Genomic DNA, 22,687 nt, shown 5'->3' on the forward strand with positions numbered 1-22,687 from the left:
CGGAAAAGACGGGATGTCGGGAAAGATAATATTGAAAAAAAAAAGAGGATACAACGGGTGAAATACGAGAGACTCATGGGGCAGGTGTCAACTTTATCATTTCAATTTATTTCATCTGGGCACACAGTGCATGAACGCTCTCATGCTTGGTTTACAGATTTCACGTTATGCCGGTTTTAGCAAAGTGGTGTGTCGTTAACACTGAGCTGGCAGTAAATCGGGGTGACGAGTCGGACACTACGGGGGAAATAACGGGGGAACTTTGGTCTGTTCAGGCCGGATAGACGTTTAGGACGAGTGAAAAGAGTAGACCGTTTTTTAGAAAATTCTCTCAACAGCGGCGTTACTCGCTAGAACGGGGGATGGGCGACTAAACACGAGCAGCGCAACAGCGATGAAGCCCGGCAGATTCGCGAACGGAATCACACGCGTTCGATGTGGTACGTCAATTTGCATTTAAGTTTCGCGACATACATATACATATGTGCGTGTATCTTATCTCAGGAAATCCAGTTCGATGGATCGGCGTAATTCCGTATTATAGCACGAAAATATCTCATTCTCTCTCTCTCTCTTACTTATCAACTCTCTTAGGATAAATCGGTTTTCCCAGGATATAGGAAAATGCCAAAGATATGTACATGGAAGAGACACTTTGCTCTATTTGCAGCTTCAGAATATACATTGTTCGAATTATACGCGAGAGATGCCTTTGTTTTGTTACATAAATATAGGACCGAGACAAGCCGTACGTGACCTAGCGGGCATCTGCGAGGAAATCCTTCTTGAGCTTCGCACTAAACAATTCTCCCGTCGTCGATTGCGGTAACAATAATCTTCGCCCGATTGTTCCGTAGCGGAGAGACTCTCTCTTGTATCCTAAAGTCCTATCGTTCCCGAGAGACATTACTCTCATACACCGAAATAACGTTAATGCCCATGTGTACACCGCAATTGTTAGCTCCGAGTTTTCGAAAGTAGCTCCTCGAGTTGCTGAATTCGCTACGATACAGGGTGAAAAAGATAAAATTGAGTCGGATCCTTAAAAATCAACGATTACACCGATACAAGGTACTTGGCTTTGTACAACTTTGTATTGCACTTTGTAGCTAGCGCAAAAACTTAGGTCTGTGAAATCTTACGAATTATTATTTTTGGTCTCGTTTAGGTCATCGTCATCGTGCGACGTAGCAGGTAGCTGATAGTCGAGATATCATCGAAGTCATTGCGGAGTTCTCAGTCTTTATCAAAGAAGTTACAATCGACACATCTTGCAGACAGCCGCGAACCTAAAGATAAAAACGAAAAACGCGGGAGCAAGGGGGTCTGACGGGCAGCAACGAATAATTGCTCTATGTTAACATCATTCCACTACCATTTTTCGAGCTTACTCTCTTATATCGTACGCTTTTATCGTAATCGAATAACATCGCATGTGTGTATCATGACATATGAAAGGTACCGGGGAAAAATGATCAATGTCCATCCGGAGTAATTTCGGATGGACCATTGATTATGGATGGAAAAACGCAATTTTAAGTTTCAAGACATCAGATATCTTAGGAAGCTATTGAAAAAATTAGTACAAAATGTAGTGAATATCAGAACGCAGCTTTAGTGTTTGTATGTTGGATTCTCATGGTTCTTCCCCACAAGCGCATGAATCATGATCGTTTTTCCCCCCAGCACGGTCCATCTTTCGGCCTTATTTCCAATGAATTGTAACTGTTCTTGATCAAAACAGATAATAATTATGAAAGGTCCTTAAAAATGCAACAAGATAGCATGATCAGGTCTATTTCGGTAAAAAGTGGACATTAATCGTTTTTCCCCTGTACTCTTCGTACATATATGAAACGGGAGGGCTGAAGAATGCATGACTTCGTGAAAAACCATCTCGATACTCGTCGAGCGTCCAGCACTCGATCGTCGAGATTCGCAAATTGATATAGAAACGCGATAAAAGGGTGAATCGGTGAAAGGGAAATCGAGAAATGATCGGAGAGATGACGATATTGCGAAGAAGCATTTATATCGTGACGAAAAGAAAGAATAAAATCTGATGACCCGCTATATTAATGAAAAATATTCCTTACTTTATGATTGTAACGCGCTTTTAAGTAGCGGATGACATCATTCGCGATGATGACGATGATAAGGAGACGATGACGATGACGGCATCCGTCCAAGCGACCGTTAATATGTGACGCGAGGGAATGAATGACCGAAGAAAACGTCGCGACGTGCTTAGCCGGCAAGCACGTTCAACAGATCTCGCGTCTATACTGTCCGCTGCCGATTATTTAGATCTACGAGAATGGGTCGTTAAATGACGATTGCTATTATCGCCTTACCCTTAAGCTTCTAACATCTGTGCGCAATATTACGTAGGTACTCGGTGGGCTTTACGACGCGCGCTGCCTGTTCAAGAACACTTCTACTCCCGCATTCCGGGTTTAACGTATACAAATACCGCGGAGCGAGTTTCTCTCCCTTATAAATCGGTTCTTTCCTCTCATTTAGAACGCAACTCAGGTTACCGTTGTAGAACACTCGCATTTCTATCCGATGTTAATTTCCGTTAATATATATGTATATAAATATATAGTCAACCGCCATTTGGAAACTATGCTTTTCGTCTTAATAAGTTAGGAAGCTTTGTAAAGGCAATGGTGTATCGTATAGGGGAAGAGAGAAGGACGAAGGGGGATCGCGTTAAACAAAAAGGAGAAATCGAAATGAAAAATGGGACGAGGAAGACGTTTTTTCGCATTGCACGACTCCGCATCGATCGGCCGCAAGTTTCAATCGTAACGTGGGATTGCTTTATCGCAGTTTACCGTTTGCGATGCATTATGCATTAAACCCGTGCTAGGTTCTTGCGTTGTAGATATTTAGAGAACGGAGATAACAAAAGCAGCGATAATGATAATGGCAATGATAGTGATAATAATGACGATAGCACGAAGATGATAATGATATCTCTCGCAATAATAATAGCGACTGTAATAGTAATAGTAGCGGTAATAGTAGTAATAGTAGCGGTAGTAGAGTAATAGTGATAATAATAATATAGTAATAATAATATTATTAATAATATAATAATAATCATCATAAACTCTGCAATATTTAATACATTGTTTGTTCACATGGACTAGATATAGCTCTCTCAGAACGACCGACAAATCGGTACGCTCCAGCTTCTCTTCTCTTATTGTTGTCTTGATCCCTGTGCTCTACAGACCAGCGGGAATATGACGTGATCAGTCAAGTACGGCAGACCAGACCCACGTAAATCTTTAATATCGTGGTTAGCGATTACCACTCGCGCGAACAGTCGGTTGCGCGTCCTTAACTTAACGTAACTTCGGCATCAGCGAGGAACAGATCATACCTTTATGGAAATATTAATTATGAGTACACTGCACTCTGAATTGCTTATAAAATGGTTCCTAAACAGATCTGACTTCGGTTCTGCACGTATAGAAATCATTAACTAGTGTTCTCCTTAAGGTGCATCAGAGACACGGCATCTACGCCGTTTTTTAAAAAAAGAAAAAATATATCAGATCTCTCAAACTATAAGAATATTTCTGTATCGATAAAATAACTCGCTAGAAATTATACGCAGTATCGAAAAAAGATTGTCGTGAAAGTAGTCCCGCGCGCACATGCCAGCTAGCTATGCTACTGGCACCAAAACGGACCTGGCCTTACCTATTCGCGCTCGTACGTGTCTCTCATCTTGCGTAACTAAGCGCGGCTTTGAGTTCTCTTCCTCTTTCGAGCGGAAGCGATTCATCAACAAAGGCTACAACACTTGGAAGAGTCTCCGAGATGAATGTGGCACACATTGGGCACACCGGCGCAGCCTTTACCGACGATGTTCTCCTGCACGAGATGCGCGAGGCCTAGATTCTGATTGATATCGCCGTCGCTACCGCGATGCTGCTTCGTCGCGGCATCGCACCACTGACGACGCTCCCGCCACTTGTCCTCGACCAGCAGCATCGATTTAGGCGACGGCGGACTCACGCGGTCGCGAGTGATGCTACCGCACGAGCGAGCTTTGTAGAGGCGTCCCTTGCCGAAGATACCCGGCAGCGGTACGCAGAGCTTCTTGTGCACGGCGAAGTAACGGCTCAACAACCGAATCTTCCTGCTCTTGCACTCGTTCCGGTTCATCGAGCCGTTACCACGATTCTCCTTGTCGTTGCACGCCGCTTGACTCGCGCACTTGTGATCGCCGCTGACCGTCTGACAATCGTCCGATTGCCGACAGCCGGCGTTATTATTATTCTTTCCATCGGGACTGCGAGCGGATTGCTTTGAGCTTTGCGACATCAGGGATTTCCCGGCGCTGAGCGACCAGCTCTGCAACAACCTCGCTCCGAGACCTTTCGCCTTCTGCACCGTAGTGGTTGCCATTTGAGACACAGGTGGAACAACATTGTGCTGAGAAGCCGTGCTATTTAGCGACACCGACGACGACGAGGAGACGTCCTGCGTGCCAATTACAGCCGAATTGCGCGATACGTGACAATGATTGTGACAGGACGCAGGTGCCTCGGCCTCCTGGACCTCGGTGATACGATTCAACGACTGGCTCTCCCGCAATCGCGTCTCACCGGCTCTTCTCCTACCAGCGCGATGCCTCCTGCCAAACATTACCTGGTTCTCGGTGCACCGATGCCGCCCTCCTCCGTTCGTTGTGCTCGTGTTTGTCGTGTTAGTGCCGCTACCATTGTCGTTTCGATTACTCTCGGTTGTCGTCGGTGTATCCGTCGTCGTGTGCTCGCCGTTGCTCACCCCGCTCCCTCCACCGCCGACTCCACCTCGCCCGCCGCCGCTTCCTCCTGGATCCTGCGAATCGCTCGAGTCGTCGTGACTGTCGCGTCTCGGAGGTAAGGGCTTGCCCGTGGACGCGCCGAGTTTGTGCGCTCTCTTTTTCCTGCTCTCGCTGTCGTCGTCGCTGGCGTCTGAGCTCGAGCAAGAGGTCGTGCGCGTCTTGTGAAACTTACTCCTCCGCTGCTCGTATGTTGTTCGCCTAACGACTCGGCATTTGGTCGTCGAATCCCTGCATTCTGTGGAGTTCACCGACGCGTGCGTGCCATCCCCATCCTCCAGGATTTCATTGAGCGTGAGTTGTGTCGCAGACGAATTACCGCTGGGCGACGGCATCGTCTTGTACTTAGGTGTTAACGTCACTTGATTGTCGCTAATCGGATGAAGAGGTATCGAGACAGTCGACGATTCGTGTAATGTTTTGGTAGGAGTCATCGTTGTTATCGTCGTCGCAGATACGTCGGACGGTTTTGAGGAAATCACTGATGCAGACTCCGTGAGCGGTACGCTAAACCGATGGTGCTGAGCACCCATTCTCCACTTGTTCGCCGGTATTGGTCCGGTCGATTTTAGACACTCCGTCACCGATTTGGGCCTGGGTTCCGTGTTAGTGGCTTTTCTAGTCGCCCATCCGGCCGATGGAGAGTTCGCGCCACTCAATCGGTTCTTCAGGTTTTCCTCACATGTCGTGGTAATCCGCACAGTTACAGGCAGTTTCTCAAAGAGTACGTTACCCATTTGGACCTTGTCTGCCTCTTTCGGATGCACCGACGACGACGTCCTATTATCCTTCTCGTTTCTCAAAGTCTGCTTCAGTCTTTCTCCCCTGTGCGATGATTCGGCGATAACGGTATCCTCTTTTTGGTGCGGATGCCGTTGACCCAATACGGGCTTCGTGCCCGTATGCTTCTCCGGAAGCTGCGATAATCGCTCCTGAAGAATATGCGAGAGCTTCCCCTCGGAACGGGAACCGCGACGATTAAGGGAATTTAGCGTCGAATTACTGCCGCGTTCGTCTCGACCAGAACACGAGGACACGTCGTCCTCATCTTCCTCTTCTTGAACAATACTGCATTTTCGTGTACGCACGCTCTGCAACGAGAACAGTCATCTTTGTTTTCCGCGCCAGGAACGCTATTCGGCAAATATATTATGTGTTTGCCAGTTGCCTTTAACATTATATTCATCACATATTAATCGATGTGTCTTTTTAGACGATAAACATGCGATACGTACCTGCGGTATGTCACCAGGTGTCCGTGGCACGGTTAATAGTGACTGGTTCGTAGTATTCAGGGAGTTCTCATCCGTGCGTAGATTTGATGTTAGATCATCCTGCCGACTGCATAAAATTAACAGCACACATTGGTATATTAGTGATTTCATTAAAGACGGTATGCTGCATAAATATTTAGATCTAGCATATCTTATAAATGAGTCACATACAGCAGCAATACTAATAGGTGTGAATCAGTACTTACTTTGATGAAACATCTAGAGCTTCTGGTCGAGTTTTCTGCATCTGTTCTTGTCGATGAGCGCGCAATTTCCTCTCAGCCAGTAAGAAATACGTCGCGGTGATATGGTTGTATTCGTTCTTGTCAAGTGCACTGTAAAAAGATCCATAATAAGAATGGCCAGTAAAAGCGCCGAAGACGCATGCTTAAAATATACTAACACGCAAAAAGGCACGATCAAAATGGTCAAATCTCTTCCTAATGTCTACTCACTCCAATATCTCTTCCTTAGTGGCGATGCCACCGTTAACCATTTTGGTAATTATGAGATTGTGATGATCATCGGAGACCTGTTGACGCGACACGAGCGGCAGCGTTTCCATTGTGTCCAAGCCGGAACCGATCGATAACCACGGATCTGCGGCAATTTCTTCGAGGGACGCTCTACCTTCGGGTTGCCGCACGAGCATCCTCGCGATCAGCCGCTTGCAGCCGTCGGACACGTGCGACGGAATCGAATACTTGCAGTCCATGATCATCGTTAACGTCTCGCTGTCGTTCGCTTCTTGAAACGGCGCTTGGCCGCATACTAACATGTATAGTATTACACCTAACGACCAAACATCTGCAACAAATTGAAGTAATAAACGTAGTCCATCGAAGCGAGTCTAACAATTTCACTTTCGTTGTACCGTATTTTAAACAAGATTCTTTCTCTTGAATTTAAAGTTCATTACTTCTTAGCAAAACTTTCGACGAAAGACGTAACTTTAACATTAATTCTCTATCGTTAGAATTAGAATTTGGAAGTCGCAAATAGATAATAGAGTCTTAATAACTCAGGTTATCTTAATTTTTAATTAGCTTAAACTACGGCGTTGTCCGGGATTATCACAAAATCTCAAGGGAATGAAATTAGGGGGAGGAGCTGGAGTGTCCGAGTTTCATAGTAGCCTATATTTTCTACAGGGTTCTAACTTTGATCCAGATCAAAGGGTTTAGGAGTTAATAGGAAACATACAGAGAGATATTCTATTATATATACATATATATATATTATACAGATTACATTAATTAATGAGCTTACCTACTGCGGGGGCATCATAACTATCGCCCAGAAGTATCTCTGGCGCGGAGTACGCTAACGAGCCACACGAAGTCTCGAGCTTTTGACCAGGACAGAATCTATTGCTAAACCCGAAGTCCGTAAGCTTCACTGTACCGAGCTTTTCGAAGAACACGACATTCTCGGGCTTTAAATCTCTGTGCACCACGTGTAAACGATGACAGTACGATATGGCCCGAACTATCTGCCGAAAGTAAGTCCTGGCCAGCTGAGACGAAGAAAAATTCAAACATTATGATTCACACAACGCACCTGTGATAATTATTCCATAATTTTAGAAATTTAGTCAACGTATACACTTATTGTTAGTAAAAAATGACATAAAAGGATTTTTATCTCTCAAAATAATATTTAATCATATTAATTCTAAATTGAATACAAGAGTTTCTGTATAATTTATAATAATAAATTTGTAACAATTTACATTCAAGAAAATTCACATCAGATATATTTTAACTTTACATCAGAGATCTAAACTTGTACCCTTTTGTTCGCGCGGTAGTTACAAGCCGATGGCATAATAAAACGACAATAGCCGTGCAACAATACCTCTTCGCTGAGGCCGCTGTCGTGGCGCATGATGTAATCGTAGAGATCCCCGCCATCGCCGAGCTCTAGAATTAAGTATAGCTTGGTCTGTGTGTCTATCACCTCGTACAGCCGCACCACATTGGGATGCTGCACCAGCTTCATACATCGCACCTGCGGACACAAACGGCTCGCAATCACGATGGAAAAGCAAACGAAACTCGTTTCGTTTGAGCGAATTTAAATCTAGGGGTCAATAATTTTGTCCGTCATCCATTTGCATCATTATCTCGCCGACCTTAACGAGATCTATCCGCTATAAGGTCTATCTATCTGCGATGCAACTACGCGAGATAATTCGATCGTCGGTTACTATCGAGCCAGCCATCAAAATGACATTACGCGAATCAGGATGTCATCAATGACTCTATCATTTCCATTAGGACATCAAACAGGCGGAAAGTAACTCTGGCTCGACGCGATTGCACAGTCACGAACCGTGCAAAATAGAAACACAAACAACGATCAGAATGTCATTACAGTTCTATCTGTCGTATCTGAATATTAAATCTCACTTGGAACAGGAAGTAACCCTGAAACAATGTAACTTGGGTTTGTGTAAAGAAATATTTAAAAAAAAAACAAAGAAAAAAGTACAAAGAGTAATTTAAATTCAGATTTTTTGTAAGCTTCTTATGGGCTTTATACATTTACCGGTTTTCTAATGTTTATCTAAGTCACTTTTGATAAAGAACCGTTTTCTTCGTTCGTTTCCTTTTGCAAATAGTGAAAGCTTAAACCGGATGAGTCGCCGGAGAACTTAAAATTACATCGCGACAATCGGCAGAAATGACCATTTCGTGAAATAACTACAGTTACGTTTCTCTCACCTCCTGGAAAAGATGGGCCCTCGAAACCTCGTCGAGCTTGCTCTTGTCGATCACCTTCACTGCGACCTTCTCACCGGTGAAAACGTGTCGTGCCAGCTTCACCACGGCGAAGTGGCCGCGGCCGAGCGTCTCCTCCAGGTCGTAAAGCCCGGCGATCTTGCCATCGTAATTGCTGTATCCCACTCTTCGATTCATCTCGTGCCGCTGTAATGCACATTGCAAGGTTTTTTCGTATGATAAAAAAGATAATGCTTATCTAATAACTATTAAATTTGTCCTATACATATGCGAAATCCATAAATCAAATCAGATATGTGCAAGAGGAAGTGGGTGTTTGTCTCAGGTCAAATTTTTATTTAATTCTTCTATTTACATTCTACTTGCGATTTTCGCAAATTGGAGATCCTCGTGATAGAATTACATACATTTTGGAAGATTATCGCGTTCCACAAATAAGATAAACAGATTGCTTCATCAAAATTTATTTACGTTAACTTAACGTTTCGTTTACATTTGCGAGTACTAGTTTACTTTACTTCTCAATTTTTTATGTGTTTTTTTTATGTCTATGTTTGCTCATATGACAATATTGAATGAATGAATTTGAAATATCGAATTCTGATCGATCATATAGAAATGTTCAACGATATAGTCGTGTAGGTACGTCGAGTCGGTCCATTCCGCGCGAGAAAGAGGTCACTATTATTTTTAGCGCTTAGTAGGAGCAATAATTAATCGCTTCGCCATCCGTGGACGTGCGATCGGCAGCGGTAAAAAAAAAAGGTACACACACTCGGTAGAATGACAAGAGGTGCTATATCGCTTTGGAAAAATACATAGTGGGAAGCTAATGGACCGAACACATGCAAACGTTTGACGCTAAATATAGTTATCCGATTCAAACTTTTACTCACAAGTGAACGAAGTGGGTTTACGTCGCGCCTAGAATGTATACAGAGTGGATAGAAATCGTGCATAATCCTCGAATTGATTTTTCCTCGGTGAATATCGGATTAGAAACTCGAGTAACTGGAGCGCGAGAAATCTGTTGTCCATCGATCGTATCGAGATACTCGGCAGGATCGTTTATCGCGTATAATTCGTTCACTTTCTGAAGGACCGATGACTTAAAAAACAAAATTGTAAATGTACCAAGCCGGGACACTTAAGATCTATGTCCGAACACCTTTATCATTTTAGTTATTAAGTAAGTATAACGCGAATTAAGACCAAAGATAAAAATATAATGCAAGAAAAATATTTGTATCTTTGATTCTTTGATTTTAATTCGCGTTATAACTCATTTAAGGACTAAAATGATAAAAATGTCCAGACATAGGTATATTTACCTTAAACGTGATATCTCACTTCGCTCGCCTGTCCCGCCTCCGTTTGTCTAAACGTCTAACGCGAAGATAACGCTAATGCGAACACGGGACACGGGGTGAGCAGTGCACGAACAAATTTAGCGCCGGATGGGAATAAGAGCCAATGTTGCTGCCGAGGGAACGCATTGTCTTTGGCGGAACGTAATTGCGAAATGCGTCGCCACGGTGCACCGCGACACGACGCGACGCGACGTGCCGAGGCTGCGATTTGCCGGCGCAATATCTTGCATTCCGCCCTCCCTCCGTCTCTCCGCTTGTGTTCCTGTTGGACATATATACGCCGCGTTTCTTTGTCTATTTTCATAAATATTTATTTTTCTTTCATTATGTACATCACCGCCTCTTTTCGTGCCTAAAGAGATTTCCCTTCCCGGGATAAATTATTAATGTGCTCTCTCTTTCTCTCTTCCGTTCTCCCGTGTATATAAAGGGGCACGCGAAAATACAATATAAGTACGACGGGGTCGCGAAAATCTCGACCCACGACTACACCCACGTTTTCCTTTGGGATCCACAAAGGAGTTTCTCGCCTCCTCCGTCGCCTGCCTGCCATGCGGAACGCGGCCACGCGCGTATAAGCAGCAGCCCCGTCGGGAGCCGCGAATCACTTCCTCCGCGCCGTGCGTGCTCCGGATGCTCGTACCGAGGATTACGACGGAACGCAAAAATAAACCTTCTCGAGCGACGCGGCGAGAAGGTATACCAATAAGGAGGCGAACCGCTACGCGACCGCGCGCGGTCCGCGCGTCAAAATTTCTTCTCGGGAAAAACAGGTCCGAAGGTCCTTTCAGCCAGCCGCGACGAAAACAGATCGGATTAATGCCTTAACGATCGGAATCATTCGCGCTTGCTGTGCAATTTATAGCAAATGCTGACGCAAGACTGACATTCGCTAGCCGAGGTTTACGGCTTTTATTTCGCGCGCAAACGCGTCCATTGGCTATGTCGCGTATATAAATAAGACCGGGAGTATTCTCTCCCATTCTCGCCGGTGTTATTATTATCGACGAGCGTTCCCCTGCACCGTCGTTCATTGTTAAGATAATAAATTATCTGGCCGACGTATTAATCCATTAAGGCAAATCGACTCTCGCGTTGCGCGCGCGCGCGCGCGCGCCGATTTACGCTCGCGGATATCGCGCAAAAATTCGCGCCGTAACGAAATGTTTATCGCGTTTACACGAGATAATGCGTGATCGATTGCGCGCTCCTCGGAAGCTGATTCAATTAAAATAAATCACGGCGCGCGCGCGCGCGCGCGCGGACGTCATATCGATGCGTTTTGATTCTTTACGCCGTTACGTGGGAAATTAATCGCTATTACGCAACCGTAATTGATGCCATTACGGCATTGCGAAGTTAATGTAATTCCGCGACGCGTCGCGACCGCATGGAGGTTCCACGAGCATTATCTGGACTTACGGATAGTGTGATTAATAAGCGATAGTGCGATTAACAATTTGACTGACGTGGTCACCCTAATTTTATTTCACATTCGTGGACTGTTAACTCGCGGTGACCTACATAAATAATATTCGAGTATTCTACGTCATTCCTAAATTATTGTTGGCGCAGCACTGGCGCTTTGAGAAGGACTACGCTATATAGTTCCGGGAAAATACAAATGTTTACACATGACAAAAATAATAGAAAAATACCCCGCGGAAAGAGAAAACAAGCAAAACATAACTTTGTCAAATAACGCAAAACTTGAAATGTTTTAAAAATATAGTACGTGTATTTGTGTAATTTAATATAATAAAAAAAATAATGTAACAGTAAAAAAACTAATTACATTATATACATAAATTCATGACAATTACACCTATTTTTTTCTACTTGTATATTAATTTTTTAAACATTCATATTAAAAGTCTTCTATTAATTACATTTCGCATTTTTCCTGGCATTATAGATCTAATCCTCCCCTGACAGGAATCTTCGTGATCAATAATTTGCTGCTCCTCTGCAACGGTGGAATATCAATTCTGGATATTCAGGGCGTTTATTATCACTAACGGGTAATTTTCCGCGCGCAAGGAAAGCGGGAGTCCTCCGAATCATCCTTTATCCATCCGGATCCGTCACGTGCGTCGCGGCGAATTAAACTTGACATTTAGCCGATAACGACGCTTCGCTATCAAGATCTACCTGGTGCGCGGGCACGTCCGCGATGTCAGCCTGACCTGCTTTTACCGCACGTGTCCGTGTAATAATGAGATGCACGAGCGTACGTCAGTTGCACGTAATAAGTTTACGGACTCTTCGAGGCGAACACCTGAAAACGCACTTTATACCAACCGCGAAGCACCGAGAGACGTCGGATGGATGATCAATGACGTCGCGGGCTTTTATTTCAAAGTAAGCCCTCCAAGAAGTGCGAAAGTTATCTGGTTACCGGTTCGATTAAGTGGCGAGAAAATTACACCGAGATACGAGATTGATAGTAAGGTAAATATTGTCCGATACTTAATATCGCCCCCGCTCCCTTAATATCGGAGTAATATTCAAGCTAAAGATGCTCGCTCTCCACGATTTTGCAAATAACGCGTTTATTACCTCGCGGAAAGGCGCGAGGGAGGATTTTCAGCAGTGATTCTCTCGAAAACGCAGTTTTCGAGAGGCCGTAGATTCCGTTCGAACGGAAACTTCACGCTCGGAACGTATAATCCGTTTCGACGAGCGTAACGCGCGTGGACCCGCATTTGAAATTTAGATCGCGCCGCACGCGTTCTCCTCATAGACCGCGTCGTTTCCCGGATGCAGGCGTAAACGGAGCGTCGTACTTTCTGAACACTTTCGCATTCGCGCGGACGCGGAAGTCGCGAATTAACGGACGGGCGAAACATCGTGCGCGGCGCGTTGAGTCTCCTGCAAGGCCGGTATTCATAGTCCATTCTGATTTCAAAATCGTCTTAAGTAATCGTTTTAAGATGCTAATACGGCTCTGTGATTGGTTTATAACATCTCAAGATTGTACTTAAGACGGTCTTAAATAAGAGATCCGACTATGAAATACCGGTCCAAGATGCACGATGAGGCGGATCGAAATAAACCGTACCGTCGCGATCGCGTAATAGCCGGTGGAAGATTGACAGGCGTATATCGGTGGAATTCGATGTTACAGAAAGGTCGACAACGTGCCAACGCGGCCAACGACTGTTGACTGACCACTATCCGGGAAATCGCGTCTCGATACACACCTGTGTGTCGGTGTATCACTCACGAACACGGAACGTGTTTCACTAATACGCTTTTACAACCCCTTGCACTTCTCTCTCTTTCGCTCAATAAATCAATTAATCTGTCCGATGAGGCATGCATTTTGTGAAAAGTCTACTGTCTATTGGAAAAACGTGACATTTAAAACGTCATCGCATGATCCCGTCTTATTTTTATACACGCACAGACAAGATTAACAATATTGAAATTATTTAACGAGATAAGCTATTAAAGTGAGGCAACGGTCGTTTTAAATACACGTCATACATTTGTAATGTCGTACGTAATGTAGATTAATTTTATACCATAAAATTATTTGAAACTCTGAAGCTTTCTATTAATATTATTTCGACATTTATGCTATTGTATTTCTAAATTCTAGTATCATAAATTTTATATAATAAAAATTAGCACAAAAATGCGCCTTATAAGTTACCGCGATTCTTTCATGCAACAATGAAAAAACTTACAAAATTAATTCTTTTACTAGCATAAATGTAAGAATGTGAAAAGCATAGGACTTTTCCACTTATAGAAGTTTTCCTTGTTATGCATAAATCAAGACTTGTTTAAAAGGATTGCTAAAATTCATAAAAGCCATCAAGAAAAGTAATAAGTCATAACATAAAAACATTCAGTTCTGCGAATAGTGGATAAATTTGAATAAAAATTTCATTGGACTAGAATATCAATATGCCATGCTTATCCAAAAAACATGATCGTCCATTAAGGAAATTTAAATTACGTTGATGGATTAAATTTCGCCAAGAGATCTTCAGAAAGAGCTTCTACAAAATGCTTTAATGTCACGTCTGGTATATTTCAAAGTTAAGTTACTATATCTGCCCGTTATAAAAAAAAAATAGTCATTTCTGAAATGCTTTTTTCGAAGCACATTCCTCTCATTATTTCATCTCGGAAAAGAGATAATCTCTTGGGATCTGACCTTAACCCTTTTCGTTAAGATATCACGAGAAAGATATTCTTCAGTGCTTGTGTAATATTTATCAGGTGTGGGGAGAAGCCAAGGCGGTTGCAAATTATTAGCGAAGGGCTTGAACTACAGTTTCGCCCTCGCACATTATCCACCTACGCGTGGTTGACTAAATAAACATCTTGATTTATACGACGTACACTCTTAAACTCGCGTGAAAATTTCATCTCAAGGAAAAAGGTCGAGTTTTTTCAAGGAATCTGTTATTACAACTGGAGTCGAGAGCTTTAACAACGCTCTGAATAAACGACACAAAGTATTTTTCAAAAAGTTATCCGAAGCACAATCGGTTTAGCAACGATACGTTCAAAAAAGAAAAATAATAAAGAGCGCTCTCTCGGGTTATGAAACAGGTATATCTCTTACACAGCGCGTTTCGTTTTTTCCGGTGTAAAATCGCTTTCCTTGCGCAACGAAAAGCACGGCGCGGTGGCGGCCGTAACGGTAATTGATGCGGCGCGGATTCGCGATCGAAGCGACGATAATATGGCCCCGTGACGATAATGCGTAACGTAAACGTACCGTGGGCACGTAACAGGTAGTGCCTCGCGTACCGTTATCGGGATTCCGCGGCGTCACCGCGCCGGCCGCGAAGAAATATGCGATGATATATCCTGAGGGGCGCGACTAATCCGCGCCAGTGAGAACAACGGCGGCGTTCATCCTCACGAGGATGATAATTACGGCCGATTAGAGCGTTTGCATTGCCGCGTCAAGTGTTCGTGGAGTAACTGTGCGAACAGTCACGAACAAAGACGGAATTAGCTGTGCCTGATTTGGCCTCGAAACAGTATCCGCGGAGAAAACTTCGAGAGAAGAGTGTTTAAGGGCCGGTCGTTCCAACCTGTTGGTAAACTAACTAATAGTTAAATCATATGTCTACCTTTGTCGAATTTGAAGGAAAAACAAAGACACATATATGTATGATTTGACTATTAGTTAGTTTACCAACACGGTGAAACAACCGGTTCCAAATCGAACTTTTTGACGTGTCTTTCCTCTTGAAAAATATCATACATTAGGAATATCTATATCTATATCGACATTGATGAAAATATATTATTAGAAAGTCAGAAGTGTCACGGAGAAAATCCAATTGCGAACGTAGGATCCAATCAAACTTTCGCCGAGATTGCCGAAGATCACACTTCTAAGGCCTGATAGAAGTTACGAAATGCATTCCGGTTGTATATGTATATCGCCGACAGTTCCGCAAGCTTAATCCGCGTTCGCATTTTGATATAGGACCTACTCGATGACATATTGACATTGATCAGATGATGATATCAGTAAACAGAGTTGCAGAAAGGCGGTATCGATAAGCTATCGGAAATATATGAAAATCTCTCGTTCAGATAGGAACGATATTTTTCAAGCGCATCTCATTGCGCGCAAGGATTTCGCGATAGTGCCCGACAACGGGGAGGAAAAACGAGCGAGATAAAAAGGACGAGATGTGTTACGGCCCGGCGCGGTGGAGATTTCGGTGATCTCTATGCATGAGAGACGCGCCATTCCATTGCTCCGAAAACTTTTTCCCTCCTTGTTCACTTTACTGACGGCGAGACGCTGATATTTTTGATAGATCCACGTTTCTTTTCTCTTTCTCTCTATCTCTCTCTCTCTTTCTCTCGCTGTCTCATCTCGAAATGCAACACGCAGACAAGTGTCACTTCTACACAGTTTCTACTGCGCGAGCTGGCACGGATTACTTTGACGCGACCGGATCTGTGTAATTTGAGATAATGCACTCGACAAGCGGATTGATCTGCACTTCCGAACTGCCGCTGCGCTAGTCGTTTCCCTCGCGTAAATACCGTGGCCGACTGATAGTAAACAACAAATGTTTACGCGTGGGCGAGAAAAAAGCGCAAGCAAAAATAATCTATCATTCGGTACAAATTTAAGAGTTTTCCAGTCTCGAGTGAAAAAACAATGGTAAAAAGACGGAAGTTACTTTTAGAAAACATTTAATACGGATAGCAATAAAAATATAACTTTCTGCAAAAATTTGAATACATTTTTTATTGAAATATTTAAATAGTTACGGAACGTCTAATAGAATTTAAAAGACGTAGATTTAGTGACTGTAAATAACTGTTACTACTGTTAAAAAAAAAAATTGTTGTAAATTGTTTCAAATTTTGTTGCTATATTTTTGTTTGTTGATGATCTGCTTGTGTGTAAAATATTATTATATTGGTTACATTTTTTAATGTTTACACTTTTCTCTGTAAAACCCTTTGTAAAACGGATATTCAAGAATTGATAACTTTTTATCTAAATTGTGAATCGATTTGAAATTTGGCTCCGAACTTTGAAAGAGAATACACAATATGATATTAAATTTTCGTCAACTTCGTTACATTTTAACTAACTCTTTAAAACACCCTTAATAACGAAAAATATATTTGATATGTTATGTATCCAATTATCATTAGTTAATATTACGACATATATAAAGCTATAGCAATAATGTCATTGAAGAAACTTTTTTAATAATAATATCAAGAATTACATCATCTCTGTAGTAATATTTTTTTTTATCTATGCTTAATCCGAGGCTTAATCATTTATGCTGATGCAATTTTGCGAATAAATCGCTCAATAATAATTTAGTAAGTAAATTATATATGTGCTTATTGTGCGTGACATCTCTGAAATATTCTGTTCCATTGAGTATTCCATACGAGCTCTTGAAATGCCAAAAGTCTTGATATTTCCATATCCTTAAACACAGAGAGATGAAACATATGTGGATGGCAACACAGCATTCTCCAAGAATGTCAGATATAATATATATAATGTCCCACTTGTACTTCCTGCCTTTTCAACATCTTTCCTCCTTGAGGATCTTGAAGATGAATTTTTCTATAACGAAAGCACCGTTTAAGTTTCTCAGTAAAGCAAACAAATAAAATTTCAAAGATGCAGACAAACAGCGTTGTTTAATTTCCGGCGCATCTCGCTTCAACAAAACTTGAAAGCTTCTAAAATTTTATTATTAAGAGATTTTATCGTGTTTATATTCGAAAAAAAATGATGTTTTTAAAATTATGCTAAAGAAAAATCGTTTTTCAATTCAGACAAAGATCTGATCAAAGTGTCTCAGAAATAATACACTAGAGAAGAAAAATTCCTTAGAGTTAACCACGTGAAAAGCCGAACAAGATAAATATTTGAAAAGTCAGACAAACAGAATTGACGACCAAAAACTAGCGGTTTGGCGAAATTTTTTCAAGTGCCTCAGGGTCAACGTGGAGGAATGCTAAGCAGTTCATCTGGGAATGACTGGCCTTTTTCGAATCTGCTGGTACGATCTAACAAACATTTTCGCGTTATCGCGACGACAGAAGTATGCGGTGCAGACAGAAGTCTGCACGCGGTCGATAACAGGAAACTTTATTAACTTCGTCATACGATCAATTACATAATGCTTAACTATTTTGCCTGGAATTTTCTGATCTTCATCCGACACTTTAATGTTTCAACTCGGTAAGGTGAGACGTCCTTCCATTAAAGGTAACACACAACAGTCCTTGGAAAATACCTACTTAATAGAAACTTTATAAATACCTTGTCAAAACTTGTGAAAATATGTAAGGTTACATACGCTAGTAAACTTTCTACAAATAAATTTTATCGATATAATAAACGAGAAGAGATATCGAGTGACGATGAATTAAAAGTGACGTCTCTCGTCCAATTAAAATTTATTTATACCCTTTGCCCTCGCGAAAATATCTTAAAATCCTAACAGAATATTTTTTTAAATTCAGTTAAAGACATTTCTCGAAAGTATAAAATTATCCTCTCCGAATTATATGTATGTATAAGTTATTACATAAGTGACAAACATCGTCGATCGTAAAACGAAACAATAAAAAAACAGGAAAACTTTTTACTGTATGACAAGGATACGTGCTAATTATCGAGTGACGTGCTTGATGTGGAAGATATATACGGCAATATATCTAGAATCGCGCAAGTCACATTAATTTCTTTACGCACCGATATTCGCAGAAACTTCGGAGAAGATAAAATTCCATTTCCGCACGGCATCAAATCGTTTTTCTCACTCTAACGATATCGGATATCAATTACTGTAAAATATGACTTATCGCAAAAACTTCTGTGACGAGAAGAAATATCGAAAACTGTATTTTCCCATGGTTCTATGTCTGTTTTCGTGGTCCGAAATATCGTATTTGATTTCAATTAATTTCCATTAATCAAACATCAATTATTCTGATATGTTCGTGTCACTTATATACTCGATATTATAAGGATAGGCGTTAACACATGATAAAATCGCTATTAAATTCGGGATCGTTGTGTGCCACTTTTGCGGCTTTATTCGAATTGTAATTTCTGCCAAAGCTGTACGTAATTAACGTTTCATGTATTCAATTTTGCCGGGCTATCCAAAAGCCAAATATTAATTTAGGTGAAAGAATGTAATCGATTGATACACTTTCACAGAAATGCAATTTACAGGAGAGGGAGGGGTCTCTCTCCGCACAGAGAGTGGCTCGTGAAATCCCATTCTGCTTCATTAGGATTCTTTGATCCCAATAAAATTCACTCGAATCTGCGCACACATTAAACGGAATATACGATTTATTTATTAATAAATGCTGGCGAAATGTATTACCAATCGTCACTGCAATAGCTTTATTACCATTATTATTATATAAAAATAAATATAAAGCACGGTTTATTCCCAGTGATGAATATTTAATGAAAAATCCTTTTCTCCCAGCCTTATTATCGCGATGTTGCGCAAAATCACTCGCATCCCGGACAGCATAAAATTATGCAATATTCATATCAGCATTATTTCGCAAATTTAATACGCTACAAGATTATTACTGCTCCTCGTCTATCGGAAATAAATTATTCGCAGCGGTTTCGTTTAATTCTTCCTATCGCGGTCGCGATAACGATTCGCAACGTTCTCGAAAGAGTCTCCGCCGGATCTTGCGATCTCCGAAAGTACCGAGTTTCTGTAAAGCGGTGATCGATTAGTCCACGGAGAAACTCATTGTTTCATCTCACAACGTACACAATAGAGAGCGATGCGTATTCGATGAAAGAGACGGAGAACTCCTCACGTGATCGCGTTACATTGAAGCCTCTGTTTACCCATCCGAACTCGCGCGAGATCGCTGGACCACCGCCGGTGCGAATCGTCGCGAATTTATCGGATACACGACGCGGACCCACCCGAATATCTGTCGGAGGTACGACAGGTTCCCGGAACGGTTCCCCGCCTCGCACGCGATCGATATTATCGCGCGATATCGTCGTAAATAGCGTCTACACTAACGACTGGGCCTGCTATTTATTGATAAGGTATAATGTATTATACATAGACAAGACATTACCGGCGACGTGTGACCGTTATGCAACCGACACGCATCGACGCGAGGCTCTTTTGAAGCTGCGCTGGGAATAGTGGGAATATATCTATACGAGCGCGGGGGAGTCACCCGCTCGGAGAAGTAGACGTTTACCTTGAACTATTTATTTTTCCTCTCGATAAAAATGTGGAAATCTAAAGACTCGATGTTGCGATTGATAACGCAACTTTAACGCAATTTTAACGCAGGAGTGTACATGAAAGGGGTTATCACATTTTCGCGCAAATAATTAACGCAAGATATGCGACTGACAGATTGGCTCTTTTTTAATTGCGCTGTCGACACTCGACACTTGACACTTGACACGGAACAAACATAAATTAATCGTTCGAAAGAAAAAGGATAAAATTTATACAGAATGAAGAGAACATTGAAAGTCAAGTGTAAGGAATAAAAAAAAAAGCATCGTGTAACTTTACGTCGTCAAAAATGTCTTACCCGATAACTGTGACATGTCAAATTGATTTATGACGAAGTATAAGGTAAGCCTTTTTGTATCACCTCCAGGCACAATCAATTAAAAACCTCGATTAATCTGTCCATAAATTAGCATCAACGTGTCAGTTACGACGTAGACGAAATAAGACACGTCCGCTCGAGCCTAACGGAGCTCCAACAATCGCCGGAACTCGATCGTTCGGAAACTGTCATCGACAGTGGGGCGCGCGATCGACACATGATCGCGTGAAAATTATCTTATCGGGAACATCGCGCGGTGCAACAACCGCTTAGGGACAATAAAACAATGCCGCGAACGGCGGACGGGGGTGACGGAGACGTCCGAAGCCATTTTCGCGCCGAAGAGTCCACTAGAGAGGAATTAAGGCGCCTCGGAGTAGCTGAAGGGGGAAAAGACACTCACCTCTTTGTCCGTTAAACCGACGAAGAAGTCGACGAGTCCAGCCAGCAGCACCTCGCTAGTCCGCCCACCGTCATTTGTGATGTGGATTCATTTACGCGTGTCTGCCGTGCCGGCGCGGCGGCGACGATGATCGATGTCTCCCGGTTGCTCCTCCCGCACCACTGCGACGCGGACCGTCGGGATTGTCGCGACGACGACGACGACAACGGACGAGGACGGGGACGGGGACGGGGACGGGGAAGCCAACGACATCGAACGTCGCTGGTGGGCCGCTTCGGTTCACTCGAGACGCGTGTTTACACGGCACCGCTCTCGGTCGCTCCTCGCATTCCACCGTCCGTCCGCGACGCCAGTCCTCTCGCCTCTCTCTTTCCGCTTTCGGGTCGCCGCTCGCCGCTCGCCGTTCTCCGTCTCGCGGATGCGGAGACTCGTGCGCCCGCCTGATGGATCACCCTTCTTCTTTCTCTCCTCCGCTTGGCGGCACTTGGTATTCCGGTCTCGCCTCTCTCCCTTCTCCCTTCTTACATACGTCGCGGGGGCTACCTCGCCCACCCGCGCGCGGTCACCTTTTCTCTCCTCTTTGTCTATTTGTCTATCCGTCGCGTCGCCGCGGACACAACTCGCGGCGTGCAGTAGGCGACTTCCGGGGCACCTTCCTCGCCGATGACGACGGTGTGCGCCGCGCCGCGAGCGCGCGACACACTTCCCCCTTTTTTTCTCACCTCCTCCGCCGCCTCTTTCACTTCTCTCCGTTAATTCGCCGCTGCCCGTCTCGCTTCCTCACGTACAATCCGCACGCGCGCGCGCGCGCGCGCAAGCACATGCATGGGCGCGCAAACACGCGCGTACATACGGAGAGCGCACCACTACGTACGTCCGGCCGCCTGACCGTTTCTCCGTTTTTCCGTTATTCTCTCCGCTCGTTCTCGGAGTCGTCGCTCCCGCGATCGTACGCGCGCGCGAGATCCGGGATCGCGAATTCCCCGCGACCGACGTACGACACCGCTGGATCGTAGGTTTCCTCTTTCCTTCCCTTGGACGAGACGACGACGACGACGACGACGACGACGACGAGGCAAGGCAAGGCAAGGCACGACACAACGACGACGACGGACGTGCGCGCACACACACCCGTGACACACGCGGAGACACACGCGAAAGCTGATGGAAGTGGTGGAACGTATTCGGCACAGTCGACGAGACTCTCGGGACGCGCTCCCAGCGCCAGCCGGCCACAGCCGGCCGTCCGGCGCGACTGCCATCGCGCGGCGAACTTGGGCACTAGCGAGTCGTGGTGGCGCGAACTACGAAGCGAGCGGAGCCTATAAACTACAAATGCGAGTAGCAGGATAATGCCGTAAATTTCAAGATTACATCTGCGGAGAAATTGTTTATTTATGTTATATTTACATGAACCTTCTTCATATAGACAATATAAGCAATGTAAATTATAAATTTAAACGATCGATTGATTAATTAATCTCTTTGAACTGTATTCTTGCAAACAGTCCTACAAAAATAGATTCTAGGTTAAAATCTGGGTTTTTTGATATTTTTGCTTTTGTCAACTATACCTAAGAATAATCTAATATCTAATTCTAAATAATAAATAATGTTTAAGGAGATCCTAAAGCCGTCTGTAATACCGGTTTTTTTTCTTAACGCATATCTTTTTATTGGCTTTATGGATTTAAAAATCCTTCTCCAAAGTTAAAGTACGCATCAAAATCTAGGTTATGGTGGTCGAATTTATATCGAAAACAAAAAAAATTAATATTTTTTGTTAATTTTTGGTATACCAAAAATATATACCTTGTATATATACCTTGTAAAAATATATACCTTGTATATATACAAGGACAGATATAGAATTTGGTCGGTAATACAGACGGCTTTAGGATCCCATAGTCGAAACAGTTGATAATAAAAGATTCAGAGTCTGGTAAACACAT

General features: G+C 43.1%; 1 protein-coding gene across 4 annotated transcripts; it reads right to left on the minus strand.

Annotated features, from left to right (window-relative positions):
* Window positions 1-87: 87 nt before the first annotated feature.
* On the minus strand, window positions 88-21,942 carry Snrk (SNF related kinase). 4 transcript variants are annotated; one of them, XR_011719626.1, is made up of 9 exons: window positions 9,761-9,927; window positions 8,847-9,050; window positions 7,978-8,130; window positions 7,390-7,636; window positions 6,576-6,927; window positions 6,327-6,455; window positions 6,082-6,187; window positions 3,718-5,937; window positions 88-3,394 (listed from the first exon to the last, which is right to left on the minus strand). XR_011719626.1 is itself a non-coding variant. In XM_071716686.1 (8 exons), the coding sequence occupies exons 2-8, from the start codon at window positions 9,039-9,041 to the stop codon at window positions 3,802-3,804; spliced, it is 3,318 nt and encodes a 1,105-aa protein (XP_071572787.1). In that variant the 5' UTR covers window positions 9,042-9,050; window positions 20,736-21,942; the 3' UTR covers window positions 88-3,801. The 4 variants fall into 4 exon arrangements, 3 of the variants coding, with proteins under 3 accessions (XP_071572787.1, XP_071572786.1, XP_071572785.1); XM_071716686.1 differs by lacking the exon at window positions 9,761-9,927 and adding an exon at window positions 20,736-21,942 and having other exon boundaries at window positions 88-5,937; XM_071716685.1 differs by lacking the exon at window positions 9,761-9,927 and adding an exon at window positions 12,124-12,415 and having other exon boundaries at window positions 88-5,937.
* Window positions 21,943-22,687: the final 745 nt, after the last annotated feature.

This window comes from Temnothorax nylanderi, unplaced genomic scaffold, assembly GCF_030848795.1.
Source record: "Temnothorax nylanderi isolate EJ_2023f unplaced genomic scaffold, tnyl_v1.0 TNYL_tig0190_pilon, whole genome shotgun sequence".
In the NCBI taxonomy this organism is placed as follows: domain Eukaryota; kingdom Metazoa; phylum Arthropoda; class Insecta; order Hymenoptera; family Formicidae; genus Temnothorax; species Temnothorax nylanderi.

Bases quoted from the DNA above. Each gene is read 5' to 3' on its own strand.
- Snrk (XM_071716684.1), bottom strand. From the start codon at position 9,823: ATGCACGATTTCTATCCACTCTGTATACATTCTAGGCGCGACGTAAAC. The intron at 9,051-9,760 runs GTGAGTAAAAGT...TGTGCATTACAG, and splicing joins TAAACCCACTTCGTTCACTT to CGGCACGAGATGAATCGAAG. The intron at 8,131-8,846 runs GTGAGAGAAACG...TTGTGTCCGCAG, and splicing joins GGGCCCATCTTTTCCAGGAG to GTGCGATGTATGAAGCTGGT.